Raw genomic sequence first — 14,078 nt, forward strand, 5'->3', positions numbered from 1 at the left:
TGGGTGGGTTTGAACCACCAACCTTTCAGCTGTAGTGGTGCACTTAACCATTTGCACCATCCAGCTGCCTACAGTAAGCATGTTGATTGTTGTTGTTGTGTGCCATCAAGTTGACTGGCTCAGAGCGACCCTATAGGATAGGGTAGAACTGCACTATAGGGTTTCCTGGGCTATAAATCTTTATGGAAGCAGATTGCCACATCTTTCTCCCATGGAGTGGCTGGTGGGTTTGAATCATCAACTTTTCTGTTAGCAGCTGAGTGCTTAACCACTGTACCACCAGGGCTCCTTATAGTAGGCATCCCATTGCCATCACCATCAAGTCAATTCCAACTCATAGTGACCCTACAGGACACAGCAGAACTGGACCATAGGGTTTCCAAGGCTGCAAATCTTTATGGATGCAGACTGCATATCTTTCTCTCATGGAGTGACTGGTGGGTTCAAACCACCGACCTTTCGGTTAGCGGCCAAGTGCTTAACCACTACACCACCAGGGCTCCTCTAACAGGTGAAATTTAGTCCATGTTTCCTTTCATCAGTTTAAAAGCCATAAAAACACCCTGGGTACTTTATACTAGTAGCTCTCATGGCTGGATACACATTAAATCACCCAGGGTGCTTAATAAAATACCAATGACTGTCTAGCCTGTCCCGCAGGCCCGAGATTTTCACTTAATTGGATTTTTTTTGAAGTTCTTCAAGTACTAACGTAGAGCTAGGGTTAAGACCTCCGCTGTATACTCTGTTCACAAAAATATCATCACAACCAAACAACAAAGCAAAAAATTAAACATTTATCTGGGACAACGTGGCTAAAAAAAAAAATCTGGTTTTCTTAATTTTTCACTTTCCAACCAACAGATACAGAGTGGGAACCCAGATCTCCTTGGCCTTGTGATGGAATCAACTGGTTCAGAGGCTGGGCTAGGCCAGAGGCTTCTGGGGATCCTACCCCAGCTCCCTCTTACTTTGCTCTCAGCACTTAAGCAATGAATCAAACCTTAATTGGAGTGTACTCAAAATGAGCAGTCTGGCCCTGAGTCCTTCCATCCTGAGAAAGTGGGAGGTCAGGGCAGAAATGGACCTTAAAATGTAAACCAGTCCACCTTTCACATTTAAAATGAAAATATGAAACGTTGAGATTTGTGCTTCCCTGGGAAACATATCCTAAAATAAGAAACTTACTAGTCCAAGCCTGGCTGGCCAGGGCTCTTGTTTCACTAACCTAAAAAACAGAAGGTCACATGCTTATCCTTGGCTTTTTTTTTTTTTTTCCCCACTCACACATTTGTTGTTCTCTGGGACACAGTCATAGGTGACTCTAGTCAACTTGTAATCAGCAAGGTGGCTGGTTCGGTCCCTTGGCCCTACACCTGCTACACAGCTAAACTGGTGTGTTAGATATTGGCGTAACAGCCCACTGCAGTTACAACTGGGGGTTGACATCCAGCACCAACAATGACAAATGGCAACTGGAAGAGTCAGCCAGAAGCATCTTAAAACTTCAAACCAGGCAGTGTTTTTAAATTTTCTTCACATAAACATTTTTGTATAAACCAAGACGCTTTTTGTTGCAAACTGGGATTTGGAAAGTTAGCAAGTCAAGGAAAAACAACACTGTAACTACAGTCATATAACATTAACCAAAAGAGCAATTTAATTTTCAAACATAAGCCCTGCTCCTGGAACAGAAGAAATTTACATATGAGAATATGGCACTGTGGTCACTATTATTGTTCTAAACAACCGATCAATCACGATCAATCACAACAAAAGATTACGACTCTAAATCAAGGAGTTCAGACATAGACCTTTTTTACCCATAAGGCTTTCTGTAGAAAAAAAAAAATTCTTGTCACCTCTCACGGGAATAGGGTTTGGGACAAATACATATTACTAACCAAATGAAAAAATGTCCCTAAATTGTTTAGCCCAGTGCAAGTATGAAGTATGAATGTAGGAGCTTGATAAAGGTTAGTTGCCTTCATCCACCTCCACAAATACTGGATCCCAAGCTCAGCCGAGGAGTATAGAAAAAAACAAAAAACAAAACTGATATGCCTGAAGGTATTCGCTAAGGGGTGTGACTTGTTTTAAAATCCAATGTCATACCCTCCAAGGCTCAAAGCAACTGCCTGTGACAAGAACTTTTATTTATAGTCAAGGCAGAGCTGCCCAGCACAGCCTTCATCCAAGAGAACAGAACTAAGGAAATTAACTTTCAAAGCACTCTACAGTTTGGAAAATAACATTCTTATCCAATTGCTATAGACAGCTGGGACTTACTCTGTGTTATTTGATAACTAGAACTAAAATTAGCCTTTAACAAAAAATCGGATAAACACTGCTGCAAGGAAGAATTTAGAACATTTACTACTAATAAGCAAACTAACTCCCCTCTTTAACGTGTGTTGATTTGGGAAGGAAAACAGCCCCCATGCATTTCAACAGTCATACCCTCTTGCAAAATGTTTCTTACAAAACATCAGAATTGTATCTAGACATCATTTTTTAAAGTGCAGGTCTCAACCCAGGAATGGACTGTAAAAACAACTCAGTGGTGCACAAGCAGCTTTTAAAAAAGAAAATACCAAAATGTGTCACATAATAAAGGTAAACGCTACTTTGTGGATCTTTTTTTCAGTGATATATGTAACTGGAGCCCTGGTGGCATAATGGTGCAGTGGTTAAAGTGCTCAGCTGCTAGCCAAAAGGTCACTAGCTGCTCTGCAGGGGAAAGATGTGACAGTCTGCTCCTGTAAAGATCTACAGCCTTGGAAGCCCCGTGGGGCAGTTCTACTCTGTCCTATAGGGTCACTATGAGTCAGAATCTACTGGAAGGCAACGGGTTTGGTTGTTTTATTTCTTTATACGTAAATGGGGGTTGGGTGCTGTTGCAATCCGTATTTCTTATTGTGGGTTGTGGTGAAGAAAAGCTTGAAAGCCACTCATCTTCCCAAGCTGTGGAGCAGCTCGATTGTACGATTACACATACAGTTTTTTCAAACAAAGGCATATTGTTCAGCACAGGCTGTTTTTAAACAGGAACACAAAGCGAATGGAAGGCAAGGTTGCTTATGGTACGTGATAGCCTTAATTACACCAGCGAATGTTCAATATTAGCACAGCTCAGTCACATGCGGCCAAGACACAAGCTGGAAACAGATTCCAAACAGGGAACACAACAGAAACTGGTACAGCAGGAAGTGGGAGACTGGGAAGCTGTCATCCCAGCCTGATGCTCAGGGCACACATTCCAAGGAGGTTATTTCATACAGTCTGAGGGCTCGTTTCTAGCAATTTTGTGAAAAGAGGGAAGGGAACAGGCCTTAGCTTCTAAGACAGGGAATCCTTGGGATGCCTGAAACACATTTCAGCAACACCCGGCTCTCTGGTCAAAGTCCAAATGTGAACATCAAAGCGAGACATTAAAAATCCACTGAAAAGCAACAGGCTGGTGCTCGTCCCTCCCAGAGAAGATGGTTTGGGCCAGGGAATGGCTCTTTTGACTCCTAGGAAGAGGCCTGGCCTGGCTGGGTGGGCTATGTGGGAACAGCGAGAGAAATAGAAAAGTTCTTTACATCCAGGGTGCGGGCAGGCAGGATGCCCTGGACTGGAGCTGGGACAGGGGCTGGCCTGGCCAAGGGGATAGGCTGCCTTTGTCCCAGGCCCTGCCCAAATGCCACGTTAAGATGCTCAAGGACAAATGGGAAAGTTTCTCCTTTACTCCCACCTCCCTGGGCCCCTACTACAACATCTTGGATCAACTTGCCGCTTCCCCCTCCCCTCCCGTCCCCTTTGTTGTGGGCACGGCTCCTCCTCTCCAGACCCCCACCTGGGTCACCCGCTTTTCCACCGCCCCCCCACACCCCTTAGCCTCTCTGCACCCCACTCTCTCTGCTGACTCCCTTCCTTCGCCGCCCCTCCTGGCTCTCCGCCCGCGGTGGAGGGGTGCTGGGTGAGCCCCCCACTGCAAGGGAAGGAAGGAGAAAGAGGGGGAGGGGGTAACAAGACCCGAACCCGTCCGTGCAGTCACTGGCCGTCCCGCAGAGGAACTTCTGGGGCGGAGAACCGCGCCTCTCTCGTTACAAGTTGCCCACAGGCTGCCGCCCCCCACCCCGTCGGTCGCGACATCCCCCACCCCTGACCCCAGCAGGGCTGGCGGTCGGCTTACGTGCAGTCCTGGTTGAAAGAAAAGCAGCTAAGCGTCGGCTCGAGCCCGCCCGGAGGGGCGTCCGCGGCCTCGGCAGCCATCGGGTCTCGACCCGGCGAAGCCGCAGCTCCGGGCCGCCGACAGCCACCTCAGCAGCCGGTCGCCCGGGCTCGGAGGGCCGGGCTCCCCGCCCCCTCTCATTCCCCCCTCCCCGCCTCTAGCCCCGCCCCGCCTTCCCTGCTTCGCCCCGCCCCTCCTGCCAGTCCCGCGGAGAGGAGCAGCTGACGGGGCGGGGCCCCCGCTGCAGGCCGCTATTGGTTACAAGTGCATACCGTGGCGGGCGCGTTCAGCTCTCTTGGCCAATCCTTGGCGAGTGTGGGCGGAACCACCCCGGCTGGCGACTTGACCGCCGGCCTGCCATAAGGCTCGCCATTGGGCAAAGGTGCGTGACGCAGCGGCTGCAGGCCACGTGGTGGTGTTTTCATTGCCAGTGTGGCCCAGGGGAGGGGGAGAAAGAACAAGGGTGGCTGAGGTCAGACCTGTTGGCTGCGGTCCAGCTTCTGCATCAGGGCCGCAGCAGAGGGAACAGGCGGACGCGCTCCTTCCCACCCCACCCAAACCCCTGTCAGGTGTGACTCTGCATATTAAGCTTCGCAGAGTTCAGTAGGGAGCTTCAGACGCCAAAGTCCCACCCTTTTGTAGAGTCTCCAAGCTGCTTTGAGAAAAGTTTCTAAAACGGGGATGCTATGGCCAGACAGATAAGAAGTTATCCATTGCCGGCTGCTGAGAACTACTACCTGCTAAGCGATGTATTAACTGTGCATATTATCTCGTTGAATTCTTAAAAGAAAAAAGAAACTGAGCAAAGCATTATTCCCAATTTACAGAAGAGGCAACTGAAGCACAGAACGTTAAATAATTTGCCTAAATTTTAACACACACAGTAAACGGTAGCACGCGTATTTGTTTGATTTCAAGACCCTGAACCCAATGACTCTGCTAAACAGCGTTTGGCAAAACCTATCTGACCTGTAGCTGAAAAAAAATGAGACAAAACGCGTCTAGGAAGGTGTATTTTATGAAAAGGGATGCAGTCTTGAATACTCGGGACAATTCAAAACTCACATTTGAGATGAATCATGACAGGGATTTCTGTTCCTAAATCAAATGCATATTGCCAAGTAGAATTCACCATCATAAACCAGAGTTTATGAATCAGTAATTCTGCCAGCTTTGAATTTATACGGTGCTTCGAGGAATCTTTAATTCATGTCATTTCAAATCTCGTAGATGATATTTTCACTGTTGTTATACCACAGCACTTCACATTGGTGTCATTCAAATTTACCTCATTTGTGACCAAGCTACATGTATTTTGGAACCTTGAATCTAGAATGGAATGAGCAAAGAGTACTATTTCACTTAAGCTTTTTGAGTTGGACTTCTGGTTTTGGGTTTCTGAGATGCAAATCTAGCAGTTTCTTCTCTCAGTTCTATTTTTCTTTTCTCTCAACTGATGTAAAAAATACTTCAGCTCATAGATCCACAGATATCGATTACCCTTTAGTTGCTCCTGAGGTGTTGTAAGCCATTGGACATGAAAAGAACTGTTATTTGGATGTTTTAACTGCGTCCTTTTGCCACCTCTCAGATTAAAGGTGCTCCCCCCGTTGGGTCCCCCCCAGCTCAGCCAAATGCTGCAGTCCTTTTTGTTCCATTTAGAAAACCACTATTCTGGAATGTTTGGTGCTGGATGATTGAGCCAATTGCATAAGGCAACATACATAAAGTACATAGTAAGGCTTTTAAAGTAGAAACTGTTATTATCGAGAGCACGGACTTTATGTTGATAGTTGGTAGCTGATGTTAGCTTTCCAGCGGGAGTGTTTCATGATAAGAACAGTGTTCTAGGCAGATAGACTAAGCCAGTGTGTGCAAAACAGATTAAAAAAAAAAAAATGAAACCCATTGCCATCAAGACAGCAACTCTATAGGACAGGGTAGAACGCCCCGCAGGGTTTCCAAGGCTGAGATCTTTACAGAAGCGGTCTGCCACACTTTTCTCTTACATAGCAGCTGGTGGGTTCAAACCACCAACCTTTTGGTTAGCTGCCAAATACTTAACCACTGGCCCACCAGACCTCTTTACAGATTACCAAAAACCTGTTGCCACTGAGTCAATTCCGATTCACAGTGAACCGATAGGACAGAGTAGAACTGCCCCATAGGGTTTCCAAGAAGTGGCTGGTGGGTGGGTTCAAACTGCCAATCTTTTTGTTAGCAGCCATGCTCTTAGCCATTGTGCTACCAGGGCTTTAGGGGACTGATGTGAAATTCTACAAGTGAAGGGAAGTGAAAACCTAGGCTAATGTGATGGCAGTGGGACCAGAAAGCTTAGGGCAAGCCCCAGAAATGTTTTGAGGCAGTGCTGGCCAACAGAAAAGAACTGTGCACTGCAAATGCGGGTACCGTATGTAATTTTAACTTCTCTAGAAGCTACATGAAAAAAGCTAAAAAGAAACAGGCAAATTAATTTTAATAATATGTTTTATTTAACTCTGTGTATCAAAAAGTATTGTCATTTAAACAGGCAATCAATATTTAAAAATCCACATAAAATTATTAATGAGCTAAACCCATTTTCATCAAGTCGGTATCGACTCATAGCGACCCTGTAGAGCAGAGTACAACTGCCCCATGGGGTTTCCAACGAGTGGCTGGTGGATGCCAACGGCGGACCTTTTAGTTAGCAGCCGAGTGCTTAACTGCTGTGCTACCAGGGCTCCTAAAAAAATCAATAGAGAATATATAAAATCGATACAAAAATTATTAATGAGCTAGTTTACTTATTTTTTATTTTAGTACTAATTGTTCTAACTCCGGTGTGTATTTTTCCCTTACACCATACCTCAGTTCGCACTGGCTGCATTCGAAGTGTGCACTTGGTTGGTGGCTCCCATGTTGCCCCGAGTGGAGTCTTGAGGAAATGAACAGTGAATTGTGGTGGTAGGGTAGATGGCGGGGGCAGGGAAGAAGAGGGAAGAGTCAAAGCTGATTCCTTGGTTAGGAAATGGGAAGTCCATTATGCTGCTTTCAGAAACCATAAACCAGCAGGGATTTAGGAAGCTGCACAATGAAACCTTTGAGAGCCTAAACTGGATGGGACCGCCTTGTTTTTCCGGGTCTTGCCAGTTTTTTGCCTCTGAGGGAGTACAGTCTTACCGCTTTTCTATCAGTCCTAGTGGAAAATACTTGCATTTTCCTCCTCTGACAGGTTTCCGCCTTACACAGGTTCTGGCTTTTGCAGGTTTTACTGTTTTTAGTTTCACACATGTTGAGGTAGCGGAACTGAATATTCGCTGGAATGAAGGTTCAGGCCCCCCCTACCCCCTGGTATGTTTTCTGTTACCGCCTCTGCCTGAGTTGGTTGTATTTTTTTTCTAAGACAATACAGAAATCTTTGTTTTTACGTAAGAATTAAAAATGTTGACAACTAATTCTTATTTTTTAAAAAACATCATGTGGGCCAAACTAAATGTATCTAGTGGCTGCATGTGGTTTGTGGAGGGCCAGTTTGTGACCTATGTTAGGTAGAGGCTTACACAGTCCCTTTGAGAGGTTCCACCCTCAAAACAAAACAAAACAGAAACCCAGGAAGTCCATTCATATAAAAAAAACCAAGGCAGATTTTTAAATAAGAGGTACTGAATTCATCTGCTGTCAGGCTGCTTTATTTATTTATTTTTCTAGTTCTGAATTCTATGGGAGGGGCAACTCCTGACCTGAATGTTGGGCTTATGGCATCCTAAGGCTTCCACATTCTTGGAAAAGGAAATTTCTCTGCTAAATAAGAGTGACAAAGGATGTTGGAGAAAACAAAACAAAAACAAAATCACAACTCTTTACTGCAATGTACACAAGATCTTGGCTTTGTCTCCTTACAACTGAAATTCCTAAATATCCATCTTTTCCCAGAAAAATGTCCATTACTCCTAAAGGAAAGAGTAAATCAGCAAAACCTGGGAGGCTAAAGCTGGACTCGGGAAATTAAACATCCTTGGTAATGAGAAATTGCAGTCCATGATTCAACCAATGGGAAGACTTCCTATTTGTGTAACAAGCAGGCTGTAATTTTAAAATGCTGATTAGGACATGCACAGGGCATTAACAGGGGAAGTTGGAAATGAGACATCCTGTCTGACGCAACCCTCTTGTCACCAGATATGGTTGCCCATAACACCCAACTGTCTATAATTAGAGTAACTACTGGGTGAACAGGCACCACTCTTGTCTTCTTTTTTTTTTTAAAAAAAAAAAAAAAAAACCTTCTATTTAAAAAAAAAAAAAACAACCAAAGGAAACAAAACAAAACAAACTAAACCTGTTGCTGTCAAGTTGATTCCTACTCATAGCAACCCTATAGGACAGTGCAGAACTGCCCATAGGGTTTCCAAGGAGCACTGGTGAATTTGAACTGCTGACCTTTTGGTTAGCAGCCGAACTCTTCACCACTGTGCCACCAGGGCTCTTTATAAAACCAAGTCACATGAAATAATCTCCTTTTTCTTTTCTGAGATGTCTCAGCCCTCAGAATTTGGACTGACGAAGAGTTGAACCCTAATGGACAAGCGCAGGGTAATACTTTGAGAAGGGGTGAAGGAGGAAGGGCTCAAGGACAACAGAGAACAGATAAGATGGAGGGTGAGGGGTGTTGTGTCAAATGTGAAGGAAGCTGAAGGAGTCGACCTGACAGTTCCAGAGTAAAAGGGGAGGGTTGGGCTTCGGGGTGAGTTCTGGGCAAGGTGATGCTTCCCGGTTGGCAAACAGGAAATCCCAACCAGAGCAGGCTGAGCAACGGGCACACTGGGCTTTTTTGTTTCGTTTCTAATCATAGGCTCAGTCTGCTGCGAATGAACAACTCCTATTAATTACCCTTCCTCCCCAAATGGAACCATGATTTCTGGTTTTATTGATTTAAAAAAGACAGGGTAGGGGACCAACAACCATTCTAATATTCCTTGACTTTTATTTTCCTCACAAGAGTAGCAAACAGTGGTGTTTCACTGAAGAGAATAACTAGTGTCTTTGTCTTTATTCTCTCCCCTCATCCATCTGCCTTATTTTTGCTTCCAGATTAATCTTTGGAAAATGCCGGGGCAAATCATAGGTTCTTGATAAATACTTGCTGATAAGCTGATAGTCATTCAGGAAGACAGTAGCTTCCTACCTGTATAGTTGCCAACATACCTGGCGCTAAGGTAGGCAACGAACATAGAAGGTTTTGAACTATGGAGTCTGTGTTTCCTAGAACATCTTAAGTCCAGCTGGGAATAAAGAGGAGGATTTGACAGGTCGGCCAATCACGCGGACTTAAGTTTTCGAGTTTAACTCTAGGTGGTGTACGGGAATGGGAAATAAAGTTTTACTGAAAGCTGAGCTTGGAGCATCACAGATTTTCTTGTTTAATGCTCGCTACATCTGTCTGGGCCAGGAGTTTTTATCCCCATCACACAGGTGGGTAAACCAAGGTTGAGAGTTCAGTAAGTTGCAAAGATCCCAGACCACTTTGTGATGGAGGTATATTTTGTGCTCAGCTCTGCCCAGTTCCCAGGTTGCCACACCATGCTGCCTCTGAGACTGCTGTGGCTAGAGACTAGATATAGAACTGGCATCTTCACCTGTACTGCATCCTATAAAGGGACAGAGAGGCAAGGGGTAGAGAGAAAGAGGTAGGACTGGCCAAGAGGGCCACCAGCCAAGTGCAAGGGGAGAGCGCAGAGTCCTTCAGTTTTACAAAGGGAACCAAGCTTTGCTCATTTGCCAAGTGTATTACTAAACCAGGAGCCCTAGTGGTGCAATGACTAAGCGCTCAACTGAAAGAAAGCTGTCTTCCTGAATGAATATATAACTGAATGAACAGCTGAAAGGTTGGCTTGAGGGGAGAAAACATTTGGTGATCTCCCCCATTAAGATTACAGCCTTGGGTGGGGACCATGGTTTCGGGGAACATCTAACTCAATTGGCATAAGATAGTTTATAAGGAAAGTGTTCTACATTCTACTTTGGTGAGTGGCGTCTGGGGTCTTAAAAGCTTGTGAGCAGCCATAGAAGATACTTCACTGGTCTCACCCCGTCCGGAGCAAGGAAGAATGAAGAAAACCAAAGACACAATGGAAAGATTAGCCCAAAGGGCTAATGGACCACAAATACCACGGCCTCCACCAGGCTAAGTCCAACACAACTAGATGGTGCCCGGCTACCACCACTGACTCCTCTGACAGGGATCACAATAGAGTGTCACAGACAGAACCCAACCCAGTGCCGTCGAGTCAATTCCGACTCATAGCGACCCTATAGGACAGAGTAGAACTGCCCCATAGAGTTTCCAAGGAGCGCCTGGCGGATCCGAACTGCTGACCCTTGGGTTAGCAGCCGTAGCACTTAACCACTACGCCACCAGGGTTTCCGTCACAGACATAGCTGGAGAAAAATGTAAAACAAAATTCTAACTCACAAAAAAAGACCTGACTTAATGGCCTGACAGAGGCTAGAGAAACCCCTAGAGTATGGCCCCCGGAAAATCTTTTACATCAGTAATGAAGTCACTCCTGAGGTTCACCCTTCAGCCATAGATTAGAAAGGCCAATAAAACAAAAGGAGACTAAATGCATACACCAGCCCAGGGGTGAGGGCTAGAAAGCAGGAGGGGACAGGAAAGCTGGTAATAGGGAACCCAAGGTTGAGAAGGGAGAGTGTTGACATGTCGTTGAGTTGGTAACCAATGTCACAAAACAATACGTGTACTAACTGTTTAATGAGAAGCTAGTGTGTTCTGTAAATCTTCCTCTAAAGTACACACACACACAAAAAAAAGATTACAGCCTAGGAAACCCTATGGGGCAGTTCTGCTCTGTCCTTTAGGGTCACTATGAGCCGGAATCAACTAGACGATATACAACAACTAGTAAACCAGTAGCTTTGAGTATTGCTGTGGTAGTAGAGCAGGAGTCCTGCATGTGTGAGGCAGTCCCAGGGACTTCCAGTAATTACTGGGAAAGGCTTTGAAGGGGGCCGAGTGCCCTAAAGAAAGTAAAAGCAAGAACCAGTGAATTTGGGGCATTACTAGAAATGTTAAAAAGCATCCTGTGCTTCCCAACAAAGAGTTAACCTGATTTTATGGGAGGGAATGGGCTGGTTGATAAGTAATGCTGTATGACTCTGGGTTTCCTCCTAGTCCAGAAAGATGGTGTAGAAAGCGGTAACCTTCCGTGGAATTCGTCACCTCTGGCATGAACAAGGAGCCCCGGTGGCGCAGTGGTTAAGAGCTCAGCTGCTAACCAAACGGTTTGCAGTTCAAATCCACCAGCTGCTCCTTGGAAACCATGTGCGGCAGCTTTACTCTGTCCTCTGGGGTTGCTATCATTTGGAATCAACTCCAAGGCAACGGGTTTGGTCTGGGGAGGAAAGGAACTTCAAAGGCCTGGGAGTGCTAAGAATCCCGCGATTCTTGGTCAATACTGCCATCTAGTGACCCACAGCAAAACACCCACTAGTAGAGGCTGACCTTGAAGGAAAAGCTGGCTTGAGGGGTAAGAAATGAATACAACCAGTTGCTGCGGAACCAACGCCAAGTCTTGGCGACTTATGTGTGACAGAGTAGAACTGTGCTCCGTAGGGTTTGCAGCGGCTGATTTTTCTCAAGTAGATTACCAAGGCTTTCTTCCAAGGTGCCTCTGGGTGAACTCAAACCTCCCAATTGTATTAACCTTTTGTATAAAGTCCTAGAGGAAGAGTCCCCAAGGCTTCCCTACATGTTCTTTCAAATCCTTTCAATTGTTTAAAAATGCAAAACATAGAGGCCACCCTCACTGCTTCCCCTGTGGGAGAAGTGTGGAAGGGACTCACACATTCATTCATTCATTTAACAAATATCTGTCAAGTGTTTATTATGTGCCAGCCACGATTTTAGGCCCTGGGGATGCATCAAAAACCCCTCCCGCATGAGTAGGGAGGCCAGAAACAAAAACAAATAACATATGTAGTATGCTATAGAGTGCTGAATGCTGAGAAGAAAAATAGTGTAAGGGCACTTGAGAGTCTCTGGGTGGTGCAGACAGTTAACGCGCGTGCCGCTAACTGAAAGTTTGGAGATTCGAATTCGTCCAGAAGCAGAGCGGAAGAAAGGCCAGGCGATCTACATCTGAAAAATCAGCCACTGAACACCCTCCGGAACACAGTTCTACTCCGACACACCTGGGGTTACCTTGCTTCAGATGGACTTGATGGCAGTGGGCAACTGGTCCTCCTAGAAAGTTCTGTGATTCTGAAGTGGAGACATTGCACCCCATCTATAATGCCTTGTTGTACCAACTGGAAAACAGTGTATGCTGAACAAGAGGTGTGAGGACTATACAGTCAATGAGAAAGAAAACTTAGGAAATGCATGTATTATTTTTCTAAGTTGCCTCTTGTCTGCCTGGTCCTTCATTCTGCTAATATTTTTGGCTGAACATTGTACTAGGGGCTCTTTTAGCTTGATTAGGGCTTAATACCCCTTCTTCCTGCCCTGGGCCTCCTTGGACTTTTTTGGGGGTGGACGGATGTCTGGACTAGATTGGTTCTGGGCAAAACAAGGCACGTTTCCTCAGCACGCCTGAGTTGTGGTGAGAACGTAGGCAGTGGTGACCCACAGAAACAGACGTACATCTTAGAGAAAGCTCCTTCGACAGCAGAATAGAGGATGGAGGGGAAGGGTGGGTGAGTAGATGCGGAGACCAGGTGGGATGCTGTCGCATCAGTCCAGGGTGGAGAGAATGAGACTTGAACTCAGGTGGTGGCTAGGGGATAGAGGTAGAATACAGGTTTCTGCAGGCCTCACTGGCTTGTTTGTACAAATTGGGTTTGCGTTATCAGGAGTTACCCAAATTTCACTGGCTCTTGCTTCTAACTTCTTTAGGGCACTCAGCCTCTTCAAAGCCTTTCCCAGTAGTTACTGGCAGTCCCTGGGAATGCCTCATACATGCAGGACACCTGCCCTTTTGTATATGCCCACATGGATGTCCCTGCTGATGAAGCCCCTTGAGGGTGACGCCTCACTACTGCCATGGCTGTTGGTGTCCACTATGAAAACTGTGACGTTTTATGCCACGTCTGCAAATCTCAAACCCTCAGGACATCCAAGTAGTGCGGGCTCCCCCAGAGCTCTTACTGAGCCAGAGCCACAAGATATTCTCAAGGTTCCTCTCTCATGCTGGGTCAGACTCTGACACCAGGCAATACAGCCTCGTATCATAGAGAAGCTTGTTCAGCTTCAATGCGTAATCCTGGATCGTTATAAAGCTCAGATGTGATGCATGGCACCAAGGCAAGGGATCAGTATCTGAGACAGATGCCAGACTGCCTCTCTGGCCTGTTGTTTCCGTTATTATCTTTTATTCTATTGCTTAACCCCCTTGACGCCCTACCAGTTCTTCAGATCTGCCAGGACGTGATTGCATCTCACCTTAGGTTCAGCCTGGGGATCTTCACTGCACAGGTATCTTGTAAGAGGGGAATATGGAGTTGATCACTGAGATATATAAAGTGAGAGAGAAACAGCTTTGGGGAACCTGAACCATGGGTTCCTGTTTCGGATTGAAGTGTGTCCCCCAAAAGATATGTTGATCTTTGGGGCAGATAAATGATTTCTAACCGCTGGTACCAGTGACTGTGACCTGGTTTGGAAATAGAGTCTTTGGAGATATTATCAGTGAGGTTAACATGAGGTCATAATGCAGAAGGGTGGGTCCCAATCCAATATGAATGGTGTCCTTATAGAGGAGACACAGCGAGATACACAGAGTGAAGATGTCTGCATGAAGATGAAGCAGAGATTGGAATACCAAGGATTGTTGGCTGTCTCCAGAAGCTAGGGGAGAAGCAC

The 14,078-nt window shown here is 45.8% G+C and overlaps 1 protein-coding gene across 6 annotated transcripts in view; it reads right to left on the minus strand.

Moving 5' to 3' along the window:
- WIPI1 (WD repeat domain, phosphoinositide interacting 1) overlaps positions 1-4,354 on the minus strand; it is a 48,887-nt gene extending 44,533 nt beyond the window's left edge. For all 6 annotated transcript variants that reach the window (XR_007513931.1, XR_007513930.1, XR_007513929.1 and 3 more), the window contains exon 1: positions 4,178-4,354. Coding sequence is in view for 3 of the 6 variants with exons in the window: in XM_049858731.1 (XP_049714688.1) it covers positions 4,178-4,257 (80 nt within the window). In the remaining 3 variants the exon portion in view is untranslated. The remainder of the gene's footprint in view (positions 1-4,177) is intronic.
- Positions 4,355-14,078: the final 9,724 nt, after the last annotated feature.

The sequence above is a fragment of the Elephas maximus genome, chromosome 19 (assembly GCF_024166365.1).
Source record: "Elephas maximus indicus isolate mEleMax1 chromosome 19, mEleMax1 primary haplotype, whole genome shotgun sequence".
Lineage (NCBI taxonomy): Eukaryota > Metazoa > Chordata > Mammalia > Proboscidea > Elephantidae > Elephas > Elephas maximus.